Below are 14905 nucleotides of genomic sequence, written 5' to 3' on the forward strand. Positions count from 1 at the left end.
TTGAAAGGAAGCACCTCCAGGGTTTTCTTGGAATCCATATCCACAGAACAGGATCTCAACCAAAGGATACGTCAGGCCAAGACAGAGGTAGTAGTAGCCTTGGCCGCCAGCACCTGGCATCGGAGGCTGCCTCTCCTTAAGGTACAGAGAAGCCGTGGCAATATACGAGACATTGTTGAGCATGCTCAGACGCGTTGGAAGGCAGTTCCGCCTCTAGCTTCTGAGCCCACGCCTTAACAGCTTCAGCAGCCCAAGTTGCTGCAATGGCTGGCCTAAGCAGAGCCCCCGTTAGGGTGTAAATCGCTTTCAAACAACCCTCCACACGTCTATCCGTCAGTTCCTTCAGAGAGGTGACGGTAGTTACTGGCAGAGCTGAGGAAACCACCATGCGTGCCACATGAGAATCTACAGGCGGAGGAGTTTCCCCAATTTTTACATGGCTCCGTGGAGAGAGGATAGCGAGCCAACAGTCTCTTATTCTGTGTGAATTTTGTTCCCGCATTTTCCCATGATTCCTGACGTATGTAAACCAGGTGTTGAGAATGAGGTAAAACTTGTTTAACCACCTTCTTACGTTTAAATCTGTCCGAATTTTTAGAGACAGCCGCAGGCTCAGGTTCATCAGAGACCTGAAGAATGAGCCTGATAGCCTCAATCAAAACAGAGACATCCACCATTGACTTCCCTTCCCCATCAGAAGCATCAGAGTCAGTTTCTGTGGGGTCAGTATATGCACCATCCTCCTCAGAGGATGTGTCCGGGATAGCAGTGGATTGTGAGGAGGTAATGGCCCGTTTAGAAGACGGCTTAGTCTTAGGCGGGCGAGAGTGAGATTTAGTCAGTGACCAGTTAAATTGCTGTAACTGAGTTGAGATTTGATCCGCCCATGGCGGATTAACTGCAGGGACCATAAACTGCTGCAGTGGCACAGGTGGTCCCACAGAAGGCGCCAGTTTAGTTACAAGCGTGTTTAACAGCGTGGAAAAGGTAGCCCAAGGTGGGTTATTAGTTGCCCCCGGTGCCACAGATCCACTGGGGGGTAAGGAACCCCCTGAACCTTAACTCTCAGCTGCCAAATTTTCCTCCAAAATGTCTGCAGCATCACCACCACATAATGTGGGAGAAGCCCCAGCTCCGTTGCCTCGTGTAGCTGACATAATAAGCAGCACAATATCAGGCAACCTGGTACAATTTTTTTAGCAGCGATATACCTAGCAAGAACTCCCAGTGAAGTGTGACTTTCCAGTCACCACAAACCGGGAATCCAAGAGATATATGGTGACTATAAATCACAAAAGAAAAATACACAGCAAGTATATCTCGTGAAATACCGATATTGTTTAGAAAATCTGACACACTTAGCCTCTCAGGTTACAGAATATAGGAGTATCACGCTGAGTGAAATACCCGATATGGCAGCCACGCAGCAGCTACATGCACACACACATATATAGTCACAGGCTTACCATGCAGAAAATTATTCACCATAAAACTGCACTGGCCTACCAATACAAAGTAATACTCAGTATAGCTGTATATGTAAACAGTAGATATAACAACACACAGTAGATACTGGATGTATATCACAGGGTGTTTGTACCACACAGCCCTGAATGTATGCACTCTTTCTTAACTAACACTGTCCCTTGACAGGTAGAATACTTAAGTGTCCTGTAAAATACACAGCGCTGGTGAGCAGGCGGCTTTACAGAGGAGGATTTGCCCCAGCAGTCCCAGGAACAGCGCAGCTCCAGGGCGGGAACATTTACCCAAACGGCGCCCTGGGGCTGGGGGGAGGAGCTACAGGTTAGGCCTTATCCCCCTGCTGGCTTCCCCACCGGGCGCTGCAGGCTTTGTTAAAACCGTGTTTTTATAAGCGAAAAACCCTCACCTGTGCCCTGTGTCCCAGTGCCTAGTGGAGCGGTTGCCCTTTACAGTGTCCACGCCAGCGCGCGCGGGCCGCCTCCTACGGCCGCGCCGGATCGCGGTTAACAGCGGCCCACAGAGAGCCCTTCCCTCCCCTTGTACCTGCGGCCACGCGATCCCGGAGGTCAGAGGCGAGTGTGTGTGACTAACAGAAGAACACCGGAGCCTCTGGTGTAGTTACCTGGCAACCAGGGCGCGGGAGTATACAGCGCGGTTGGGGGAGTGATGGAGCTGCAGCAAATGATGTCTATTTGACATACAGAAAAGCTGCAGCCCTTGAAGTCTTCAACAGTTCTTCTTTCTTCTGAAACAAGCTATAATATGGGCTGCAATAGCAGCCCTCCTGTTGATTGCCTGCTTACTGCATGGCACCAACTTACAAACCGAGCTCCTGTGCATGGAGGCGGGGTTATAGAGGAGGCGGCTCTGTGCATCTTGGGAACAGTCAAAGCTTTGAGCCTGTTGGTGCCTCAGATCAAGATCCTACTCTACACCCCGATGTTAATCCTTGTGGAGCCCATTGTACCCCGCAGCAGAAATAACCTGTGCTGTAGTTGGAGCACCTACACTTTCTGATCAAATTTACCATTTGCGAATTCACCTATTTCCTATTGACCAGACTCAAAATGCTCATGGCACACAGGCCTGGAAAACTCTGGAATTGAGCCAGTATATTTACAAAATGGGGAGTGTCTTTTTCACCATTCTACATGTAGGGGCTAGATTGCCCTGATAATTCCTAGTTACGGCTGAGTATGACAAATTGCGTAAAAAAATATATATAATCCTGTGAACTGTGCGTGATTTGCTACTCATCCAGGTGTCAAAGTCAGAAAAATATCACGATGCACACTGCCATATTTGCACCTCATACAGGTCCGCGCTGCGCATGCGTGCGCTCTCCCGTGCGTGCGCATACTCGCTGTTGCGGGCACCCGCAGGCGCACGGTATGTGCATTTACGGTAGAGTTTATGTGTTCGTAGCGTGCGACTCAATCGTTACATATTTTCACTATATAATGTATTTTGTAGATCATGGTCCCTTTAATAGATTCTGAAAGTTTAGTTAATATAGCATGTTCATGGACAGAGAGATCCCTCTTTGTTTGATACGAAGGGTCAGACAGGGGTCATATAGAGTGGTGTTTAGTATCCATCGGAAGAGTATTTAATTAGCAATATTCCGGTGTTGGTTTGAAGCGAATTAATCGCTCGTGCGAATAGTTATGGACATAAGAAGTTTATGTCCATTTACTATTATTTGCACTTACTTATCCATGCGGCGGGAAACCTAGTTTCCCACCCACCTGAGCAGTTGGAAATGGTCTCAGCCCACCTGTATGAATCAACCTATGACCTTTTGTTATAGTGCGAAGACGAATTCCTGTGTCCAATGAACAATGAGATTGTAGGGACCATTGAATTGTATTGTGCGTGGGGCATAAATAGACAAGCCGATCACATCCAGCTCACTCTTCAACGGTTCTCATTGCTGATAATCGGGAGCTGGATGTCCAGAGGCGCATGCGATCGTTCCCCTTTGTGCGTAAGTTTTCTCCGCAATCATATTGTCTTTGTTATTGTGAGCCATATATCTCTCTCTCATATCTCTCTCTCTCTCTCTCTCTCCTCTTTCTCTCGTATTCCCTTAAACGTAATAGTATTGTATTGTATTTCCTGCGTAGTTATCTGGTTAGTTAGTCTATGTTATATTGTAGTGTATGACTTGTACTGTATTATTCATTTTCAAGTATAACATTCATATAAGGCGTTAGACCCTAAGCCCGGTAGTTGTGTATTTCTTATAGTGTTAAGTATTCTCAGAGCGTCGGTGACGCTCGAACAGCTTTAAAGTTAATAAGGTTACACTGTGTTGCATCTACACCCTATCTCTACACTAAGGTTTTACTGCATATTACATTGTTTATGGTTTAGATATAAAGGTTTAAACATTGTGAGCGTCTGCGCCGCTGGTGATCTCCTCGTGGTCCCGAGCGTCCGCTACGCTATAGCGAACCATTACGTTAGTCAGCAGCCAATAGCGTGCCTGCCTGTGATCTCTTGGCCGTGAGCGAACCACGGCTAAGCGATTGTTACGCAACGTGCGTACCCTTACGGTACTCCATACGTCAATAGCGTACAGTGTTCTTAGACCTCTTAAAGGGTTTTAAATAAGATAAATATTTAGCTTTATCACAGGTTTAATTGAAATACCTTTGTTTGATTCAATCCATCATATCGCATTCGCTGACGGTTTTTGTTGATTTTGCTCATCAGCATTTTCCCAGTGCGGAAGTCAAATGTGCTGAGGTCCATGGAGTTTCCCAGGTACCGTGCCAGTTGTGGCTTACTACGGAATTTCTTCCCACTGGGACTGAAAAGAAACATCACGATGAGATGGGAAACTTAATATGAATTGAAAGTACAGAGACATCTATAGATGGACATACACTATACAATTATCTGGCAGACTATCTGTCCAATCTGGCTGTTTGGAATAAAAATATGGTAATGGATGGGTGCAAATGACTCCCAAACACTGGAAACGGACAAAACTGGTCGTTCAGGCATACTGGTTAAATCACTAATTTAACCAATTTGTCTGAAAGAGTTTTTGACCATTTTCCAGTGTTTGGGAGCAAATGGTCAAATGCTCCCATCTATTAGCAGATTTTCATTTAAACCAGATAGATTGACTATAAATAATTATCTGACGCACAAACTGACTGGCAGCCACTAGCACTGGTTTTGCCTATCATAAAACAATGTGGACAATCAGAAGCACAACTGTACATCAAATAGACGACAGGTAAGCACAATGGGGCAGATGTAGTAAGTCTGGAGAAGTGATAAGTGGAAGGTGATAACGCACCAGCTAATCATTATGGGTTTGAAAAATGACCGACAGGAGCGGATAGGCTGGTGCGTTATCACCTTCCATTTATCACTTCTTCAGTCTTAATACATCTGCCCCAAAGAACTTAATTATTATTTTTTTCTATCAAGGCGGCAAATTCCCATGTCTCATCTCAATGACCCAGGTCACTTATACCCCTTTTACACTTGCAGAAAAATCCCGGGATATTGCACGTGAACGCGCATCACCCTGGGATTTTTGTGAGTGTGAATGGGTACAGGGACAATTTCCCAGGACGAGCATCCCGGGATTTCAACCCAGGTCTCGACCTGGGATGAATCCGGGACCGTTCCGGGAAGCTGTGCAGTGTGAACGGATATACCGGGTCAAGGCTTCCCGGCACCCGTTCTCTGCATAGGAGGAGGCGGTGCTTGGAGAAGATTATCTCCAAGCACCGCCTCCGGTAGCATCAGCTGTGACGTCACCGACCTGGCAATATGCCGGGTCGGCCCGCTAATGTAAAAGGGTCATTCCCGGGAATGTGTCCCGGGAAATATACAGGGACACATTCCCGGGAATGACCCGCCCCTGTGAGTGTAAAAGGGGTATTACTTTCACACATGCGGAAATCCCAGGTTGCTGTGCGTGCAATAACCCGGGATTTAGTTGCATGTCTGATAGCGGAATTAGTGTGCCTTGAGGACAGAGGTTGGGAATGCCTGCCTTATACCCCTTTTCCACTGCAACCTGGGAAACAGACGGGTCTATCTCCGTGACTCTGGTCAGAAGCAGAGCCAGGGACCCGGGAGTTATTCCCGGGTAGGTTGCATTTACACTGACCAGAATCCGGATTGGGATTATGAAGTCAGTGGAAAAAGGGGTATTACACATTTGAAAAAGAAACACAAATTGGTTAATTGGCTTCAGATGTTATCCCAGTAGGAAACAACCAATTACTGTATGTCTGCAGTTAGGTTTACCAGACTTGGGTCGACAGTAAATCGGTCAACCACTACTGGTCGACATAAGTTTTAAAAAAAAATTTAATTCAATTATTTTTCATACTTTATGATCCACATAGACTACGACTGGGAATAGTGACCTGTGCCGAGTGCAGCAGTAGCAAAGCGAGCACCTGGTCAGAAGCATGGTAAGCGGTCGCAGTGCACTAAGTGGCGTTCCTGCTCATTTTACGGAGTAAACACAAAAAAATAAAGGAAAATTCATGTCGACCTAGTGCATGTAGACAAAAAGTGGTCGACCCAGTGACTGTCGACCCAGTGATCCACACCTTTACTGTACAATGTCAGATGCAGTTATTGTCCAGCTAATCAACACATGAACATTCCCAGACAGACTATGATAATTATCTTTTATTTGTAACGCATAACAGTAAATTCTCGTCAAAAGTGCCACCACAACGTGCACATACCCAAGAATTACTGAAGCCCAGCAACGCAAATTATTTGTCGTATCGCTATATGTGTAAGAGAAAGCCGCAAGGTGCCATCATCATAAAGGCATTTTGCAGACAACGGTACCGATTCAATTGTTTTAAGCGTCTAAAATAGACGTTATGGTAAGAACTTACCATTGATAACGTGATTTCTCTTATGTCCACAGGATAACATTGGGATATGCCGGAGCGACAGCGGAAATGGCACCAAACGATCACGAGCTTTCTGGCCTCTCAGGATGCATCGGGGCTCCTCCATATAATCCCGCCCACTGATTCAGTCAAATCAGTTATTTCCACAGCAATTAGGCAGGAGCATCAGGTAGAAACATATTCAGGCGATAAGAACATACATGCAAACCCTTCCATACAAGAGGGAAGAGGTTTAGCGATTGTAAAGATCCTCAAATCAGGTGCGTCAGGGTGGGACCCCTGTGGACATAGGAGAAATTACGTTATCAACGGTAACTTCTTACCATAACGTCTATTTCTCCGGCTGGGTCCACAGGTTATCGACAGGATAACATTGGGATTCCCAAAGCCAGTTTTAGTGATGGGGGACGCTCCTGATTAGACAGGGGAGCCTTTCGCCCGAATTCAGCGTCATGAGAGGCAAAAGTATCCATGGCATAATGTCTAATGAATGCGTTAATGGAAGACCATGTGGCTGCCTTACTTTTCTGTTCTGCTGAAGCACCATGTTGTGCTGCCCATGAAGGACCTACCTTACGTGTATAGTAAGCAGAGACATTAGCCGGAGTAGGGAGATCAGCGCGAGAATAAGCTTCTGAAATTACCATTCGGAGCTATCTTGCCAGCGTCTGTTTACTAGCAGGCCATCCTCTTCTGTGAAATCCATAGAGGATGAAGGAAGAATCTGTCTTTCTGATGGCACTAGTATGATCTACGTAGATTCTTAAAGCCCGGACCACGCCCAGCGACCATTCTCCCGCAGAAAGTCCCGATACATGAAAAGCTGGGACTACAATCTCTTAGTTAAGGTGAAATTTTGAAACCACCTTCGGAAGATAATCAGGCCTAGTTCTGAGAACTGCCTTTTCTGGAAAAAAATATTAGAAAAGGAGACATACACGACAGTGCTCCTAAATCTGACACTCTTCTAGCTGACGCAATTGCCAGTAGAAAGAGCACTTTAGCCGTCAACCGATTAAGATCTACTCTCTTAAGTGGTTCAAACGGAGGTCCCTGAAGGATTTTAAGAACCAGATTCAAATCCCAGGGAGCTGCAGTAGGAACAAACAGAGGTTGAATGTGTAAAACTCCCTGAAAGAAATTACGCACATCCTGTAAGTCAGCAATCTTTCTCTGAAACCATATAGTTAATGCTGATACTTGAACTATCAAGGAAGCTACATTTAACCTCTTATCCAATCCTGCTTGAAGAAAAGCCCAAATCCTGGATACTTTAAAAGATCTTGGATTCAGACTTTTTTCACTACACCAATGAATATAGGCTTGCCATATACAATGATAAATACGAGCTGAAGAAGGTTTTCTTGCTCTAAGCATAGTTTGAATTACTTGTTTTGAAAATACTCTAGCTTCTAGGATAGAGGTCTCAATAGCCAAGCCGTGAAAGCTAGACGATCCAAATGGCTGTGATAATAAGGACCCTGCATTAGCAGATCTGGACGTTAAGGGAGCAGTATTGGTGCTTCCATGGACATCCTTAGTAGATCTGTGTACCAATGCCTTCATGGCCAAGCTGGAGCTATTAGAATTATGGCTCCCTTTGCTTGCTTTATTTTCCTCACTACTTTGGGTAACAGAGATTGGAGGAAACCGATATGCCAGATGAAAATTCCAATTTACTGACAGTGCGTCTACAAGGATCGCTCCGGGATCATTTGTTCTTGATCCGTACATTGGAACTTTGTTGTTCAGACGAGACGCCATGAGATCTATCTCTGGCAGACCCCACCTGTTCACTATAGTCTGAAATACTTCTGGGTGTAATGCCCATTCGGTTTCCTGAATGGTGTGTCGACTTAGAAAATCTGCTTCCCAGTTCAGTACTCCTGGAACAAAAACTGCTGACAATGCTGGAGGATGGAGCTCTGCCCACTTTAGTATGCGAGTTACTTCCTCCATAAATCTTTTGCTGTGAGTTCCTCCCTGATGATTGAGGTACGCTACCGCTGTTGCATTGTCTGAGCGGATCTGGACTGGTCTTCCTTGCAGACTGTCCTTTGCCTGAACTAGAGCCATATATATGGCCCTCATTTCCAACAGATTTATTGGCAGGCGACTTTCCCTTATGGTCCATTTTCTTTGGAACCAAAGGCTTTCGAGCACCGCTCCCCAGCCCTGAAGACTGGCATCTGTTGTCAGGACTTGCCGTTCCTTTATCCAAAATGGTCTCCCCTTGTTTAAATGGTCCCTCTGTAGCCACCAAGCTAGAGACCTTCTTACGTTTACTGGAACTTTATCATCTGTTTTTTTATTGTCTGATGATTTCCGTTCCATTTGGTCAGAATAAGGTGCTGTAGAAGTCTGGAGTGGAATTGTGCATATTCCAACATGTCGAAGGTTGACACCATCAGACCCAACAGTCGCATTGCTGCATGGACTGACATTGTCTGAGTGTGCAACGACTCCCGAGTCATTACTTGCACCTTGGATATCTTTTTCTCTGGCATGAAAATTCTCTGTAGACCTGGATCTAATATGGCCCCCAAATGAACCATCCGTTGTGTCGGATTCAGAGACGACTTTTTCCAGTTTATGAGCCACCCGTGTCTTTGTAGACAAACTACTGTCTGTTGAAGATGGTTCAAAAGTAATTCCTGTGAATATGCTAGGATTAAAAGGTCGACGAGGTATGGAAATATTCTTATCTCCTGTTTGCGGAGATAATCTGCCATAACCACCATAATTTTGGTAAATACCCTGAGTGCTGTTGCTAGCCCGAAAGGTAAGGCTTGGAACTGAAAATGTTGCTGGAGGATGGCAAACCTGAGGTAACATTGATGAGACCGCGCTATGGGCACATGTAGGTAAGCATCCTGTATATCCAGAGATAACATGTATTCTCCCGGTTCCATAGCCAAAAAAATAAGAATTTACTTACCGATAATTCTATTTCTCGTAGCCCGTAGTGGATGCTGGGAACTCCGTAAGGACCATGGGGAATAGCGGCTCCGCAGGAGACTGGGCACATCTAAAGAAAGCTTTAGGACTATCTGGTGTGCACTGGCTCCTCCCCCTATGACCCTCCTCCAAGCCTCAGTTAGGATACTGTGCCCGGGCGAGCGTACACAATAAGGAAGGATTTTGAATCCCGGGTAAGACTCATACCAGCCACACCAATCACACCGTACAACTTGTGATATGAAACCCAGTTAACAGCATGATAACAGAGGAGCCTCTGAATAGATGGCTCACAACAAGAACCCGATTAGTTAACAATAACTATGTACAAGTATTGCAGACAATCCGCACTTGGGATGGGCGCCCAGCATCCACTACGGACTACGAGAAATAGAATTATCGGTAAGTAAATTCTTATTTTCTCTGACGTCCTAGTGGATGCTGGGAACTCCGTAAGGACCATGGGGATTATACCAAAGCTCCCAAACGGGCGGGAGAGTGCGGACGACTCTGCAGCACCGAATGGGCAAACACCAAGTCCTCCTCAGCCAGGGTATCAAACTTGTAGAACTTTGCAAATGTGTTTGAACCCGACCAAGTAGCAGCTCGGCAAAGCTGTAATGCCGAGACCCCTCGGGCAGCCGCCCAAGAAGAGCCCACCTTCCTTGTGGAATGGGCTTTCACTGATTTTGGATGCGGCAATCCAGCCGCAGAATGAGCCTGCTGAATCGTGTTACAGATCCAGCGAGCAATGGTTTGCTTTGAAGCAGGAGCACCCAGCTTGTTGGATGCATACAGGATAAACAGCGAGTCAGTCTTCCTGACTCCAGCCGTCCTGGCAACATAGATCTTCAAAGCCCTGACTACATCAAGCAACTTGGAATCCTCCAAGTCACGAGTAGCCGCAGGCACCACAATGGGTTGATTCAGATGAAAAGATGACACCACCTTTGGCAGAAACTGCGGACGAGTTCGCAATTCTGCCCTGTCCATATGGAAAACCAGATAGGGGCTTTTACATGACAAAGCCGCCAATTCTGACACACGCCTAGCTGGGCTAGGGCCAACAGCATGACCACTTTCCACGTGAGATACTTAAGCTCCACCGTCTTAAGTGGCTCAAACCAGTAGGATTTCAGGAAAGCCAAGATCACGTTAAGATCCCAAGGTGCCACTGGTGGCACAAAAGGAGGCTGAATATGCAGCACTCCCTTAACAAACGTCTGAACCTCAGGCAGTGAAGCCAGTTCTTTTTGAAAGAAAATGGATAGGGCCGAAATCTGGACCTTTATGGACCCTAATTTTAGGCCCATAGTCACACCTGACTATAGGAAGTGCAGGAATCGACTCAGCTGTAATTCCTCTGTAGGGGCCTTCCTGGCCTCACACCAAGCAACATAATTTCGCCATATACGGTGATAATGTTTTGCGGTCACGTCCTTCCTAGCCTTTATCAGCGTAGGAATAACTGCTTCCGGAATGCCCTTTTCTGCTAGGATCCGGTGTTCAACCGCCATGCCGTCAAACGCAGCCGCGGTAAGTCTTGAAACAGACAGGGCCCTTGTTGTAACAGGTCCTGTCTGAGAGGCAGAGGCCATGGGTCCTCTGTGAGCATTTCTTGCAATTCCGGGTACCAAGTCCTTCTTGGCCAATCCGGAACAATGAGTATTGGTCTCACTCCTCTTTTTCTTACAATTCTCAGCACCTTTGGTATGAGAGGAAGAGGAGGAAACACGTAGACCGACTGGAACACCCACGGTGTTACTAGTGCCTCCACAGCTATCGCCTGAGGGTCCCTTGACCTGGCGTAATATCTAATTAGCTTTTTGTTGAGACGGGACGCCATCATGTCCACCTGTGGCAGTTCCCATCGATTTGCAATCTGCGTGAAGACTTCTTGATGAAGTCCCCACTCTCCCGGGTGGAGGTCGTGTCTGCTGAGGAAGTCTGCTTCCCAGTTGTCCACTCCCGGAATGAACACTGCTGACAGTGCTAGTACGTGATTCTCCGCCCACCGAAGAATCCTGGTGGCTTCTGCCATTGCCACCCTGCTTCTTGTGCCGCCCTGGCGGTTTACATGGGCCACTGCCGTGATGTTGTCTGACTGAATCAGCACTGGTTGGTTTCGAAGCAGAGGCTCCGCTTAACTCAGGGCGTTGTATATGGCCCTTAGTTCCAGGATATTGATGTGCAGACAAGTCTCCTGACTTGACCACAACCCTTCGAAGTTTCTTCCTTGAGTGACTGCCCCCCACCCTCGGAGGCTTGCATCCGTGGTCACCAGGACCCAGTCCTGTATGCCGAATCTGAGGCCCACGAGGAGGTGAGCACCTTGTAGCCACCACAGAAGAGACACCCTGGCCCTGGGGGACAGGGTGATCATCCGATGCATCTGAAGATGCGATCCGGACCACTTGTCCAGCAGATCCCACTGAAAGATCCTCGCATGGAACCTACCGAAGGGAATGGCTTCGTATGACGCCACCATCTTTCCCAGGACTCGCGTGCAGCGATGCACCGACACCTGTTTTGGCTTTAGGAGGTCTCTGACCAGAGTCACGAGCTCCTGAGCCTTCTCCTCCGGGAGAAAAACCTTCTTCTGGTCTGTGTCCAGAATCATGCCCAGGAAGGGCAGACGCGTCGCAGGAATCAGCTGCGACTTTGGAATGTTCAGAATCCAGCCGTGCTGACGCAACACTTCCTGAGAGTGTGCTACGCTGATCAGCAACTGCTCCCTGGACCTCGCCTTTATGAGGAGATCGTCCAAGTATGGGATAAATGTAACCCCTCGCTTCCGAAGGAGCACCATCATTTCCGCCATCACTTTGGTAAAAACTCTCGGTGCCGTGGACAGGCCAAACGGCAACGTCTGGAATTGGTAATGACAGTCCCGTACCACAAACCTGAGGTACTCCTGATGAGGCGGATAAATGGGGACACTCAAGTAAGCATCCTTGATGTCCAGAGACACCATAAAATCCCCTTCCTCCAGGCTTGCAATGACCGCTCTGAGCGATTCCATTTTGAACTTGTATTTCTTCAGATAAATGTTCAGGGATTTTAAATTTAAAATGGGTCTGACCGAACCGTCCAGTTTCGGTACCACAAACATAGTGGAATAGTAGCCCCTTCCCCTTTGAAGGGGGGGGGGGGGGGGGACCTCTACCACCACCTGCTGGAGAAAGAGTTTGTGAATTGCCTCCAACACTATCTCCCTTTCCATGGGGGAAGTTGGTAAGGCCGATTTTAGGTAACGGTGAGGGGGCATCACCTCGAATTCCAGCCTGTATCCCTGAGACACAATTTGGATAGCCCAAGTATCCACCTGTGAGCGAACCCACTGGTGGCTGAAAAGTCGGAGACGCGCCCCCACGGCTCCTGGCTCCGCCTGTGGAGCTCCAGCATCATGCGGTGGATTTAGTGGAAGCCGGGGAAGACTTTTGTTCCTGGGAACTAACTGCATGGTGCAGCTTTTTTCCTCTACCCCTGCCTCTGGCAAGAAAGGACGCACCTCTGACCTTCTTGCTCCTCTGAGAACGAAAGGACTGCATTTGGTAATACGGTGCTCTCTTAGGCTGTGGAGGGACATAAGGCAAGAAATTTGACTTCCCAGCCGTAGCTGTGGAAACTAGGTCCGAGAGACCGTCCCCAAACAATTCCTCACCCTTATAAGGTAAAACCTCCATGTGTTTTTTTAGAGTCGGTATCCTCTGTCCATTGCAGAGTCCATAAGACCCTTCTGGCAGAAATGGACATTGCGTTAACTCTAGAGCCCAGCAGGCAAATGTCCCTCTGGGCATCCCGCATATATAGGACCGCGTCCTTGATATGTGCCAGGGTCACTAGAACAGTGTCCCTGTCCAGGGTATCTAACTCCTCAGACAGAGAATCCGTCCATGCAGCTACCGCACTACACATCCAGGCCGAAGCAATTGCTGGACTCAGCAGTGTGCCAGAATGTGTATAAACCGACTTCAGGATACCTTCCTGCTTTCTATCCGCAGGATCCTTTAGGGCGGCCGTATCCGGAGACGGCAGGGCCACCTTCTTGGACAAGCGTGTCAACGCCTTGTCTACCCTAGGGGAGGATTCCCAGCGTAACCTGTCCGTTGGCGGGAAAGGATACGCCATAAGTAATCTCTTGGAAACTATCACCTTCCTGTCAGGGGAATCCCACGCTTTTTTACATAATTCATTTAATTCATGTGAAGGGGAAAAAGTCACTTCATGCTTTTTCTCCCCATACATATAAATCCTCGTCAGGGACAGGATTTTCCTCAGAAATGTGTAATACATCCTTAATTGCTACAATCATGTAGCGGATGGCTTCAGTCATTTTAGGCTGCAACTTTGCCTCATCGTCATCGACACTGGAGTCAAAATCCGTGTCCACATCTGTGTCAACTATCTGGGATAGTGTGCGCTTTTGAGACCCCGACGGCCTCTGCGCTGTAGGATCAGGCATGGGCTGAGACCTTGACTGTCCCCCGGTTACAGTTTTATCCAATCTGTTATGCAAGGAGTTTACATTATCATTTAACACCTTCCACATATCCATCCAATCAGGTGTCGGCACCGTCGGTGGCGACACCACACTCAGCTGCACTTGTTCTGCCTCCACGTATCCTTCCTCATCAAACATGTCGACACAGGTTTCGTACCGACACACCGCACACACACAGGGAATGCTCTGACTGAGGACAGGACCCCACAAAGGCTTTTGGGGAGACAGAGAGAGAGAGTATGCCAGCACACCCCCCCAGCGCTATATAACCCAGGGATTACACTGTACCTTAGTGTTTACCCTGTAGCTGCTGATATATATATATATATATATATATATATCACACATACATACATACTGCGCCTAAATTTATGTGCCCCCCCTCTCTTTTTTACCCTTTAATGCACCTGTATACTGCAGGGGAGAGCCTGGGGAGCGTCCTTCCAGCGGAGCTGTGAAGAGAAAATGGCGCTGGTGTGCTGAGGAAGAAGGCCCCGCCCCCTCAGCGGCGGGCTTCTGTCCCACTTTAATGTGTAAAAAATGGCGGGGGCTCGGGCATATATACAGTCCCAGACTGTATATATGCCTCTTTTTGCCAAAAAGGTACTTAATTGCTGCCCAGGGCGCCCCCCCCCCTGCGCCCTACAGTGACCAGAGTGTGCGGTGTGCTGTGGGAGCAATGGCGCACAGCTGCAGTGCTGTGCGCTACCTTAAGTGAAGACAGGAGTCTTCAGCCGCCGATTTCGATGTTTTCTTGCTTCTGCTGCTTCTGTTCTTCTGGCTCTGCGAGGGGGACGGCGGCGCGGCTCCGGGAACGGACGATCAAGGTTAGGTACCTGTGTTCGATCCCTCTGGAGCTAATAGTGTAAAGTAGCCTAAGAAGCGCTACCTAGCTGCCGTGAGTAGGTTTGCTTCTCTCCCCTCAGTCCCTCGTAGCAGAGAGTCTGTTGCCAGCAGAAGCTCTCTGAAAATAAAAAACCTAACAAAATACTTTCTTTTCTAGCAAGCTCAGGAGAGCCCACTAGGAGCACCCAGCTCGGCCGGGCACAGA

General features: G+C 47.7%; 1 protein-coding gene across 2 annotated transcripts in view; it reads right to left on the bottom strand.

Moving 5' to 3' along the window:
• MBD3 (methyl-CpG binding domain protein 3) overlaps positions 1 to 14905 on the bottom strand; it is a 193289-nt gene that overhangs the window by 132857 nt on the left and 45527 nt on the right. For both annotated transcript variants that reach the window (XM_063915732.1, XM_063915722.1), the window contains exon 2: positions 4141 to 4300. In XM_063915732.1, coding sequence (XP_063771802.1) covers positions 4141 to 4242 — 102 coding nt within the window. In that variant the 5' untranslated portion in view covers positions 4243 to 4300. The remainder of the gene's footprint in view (positions 1 to 4140; positions 4301 to 14905) is intronic.

This window comes from Pseudophryne corroboree, chromosome 1 (assembly GCF_028390025.1).
Source record: "Pseudophryne corroboree isolate aPseCor3 chromosome 1, aPseCor3.hap2, whole genome shotgun sequence".
Classification (NCBI taxonomy): Eukaryota; Metazoa; Chordata; class Amphibia; order Anura; family Myobatrachidae; genus Pseudophryne; species Pseudophryne corroboree.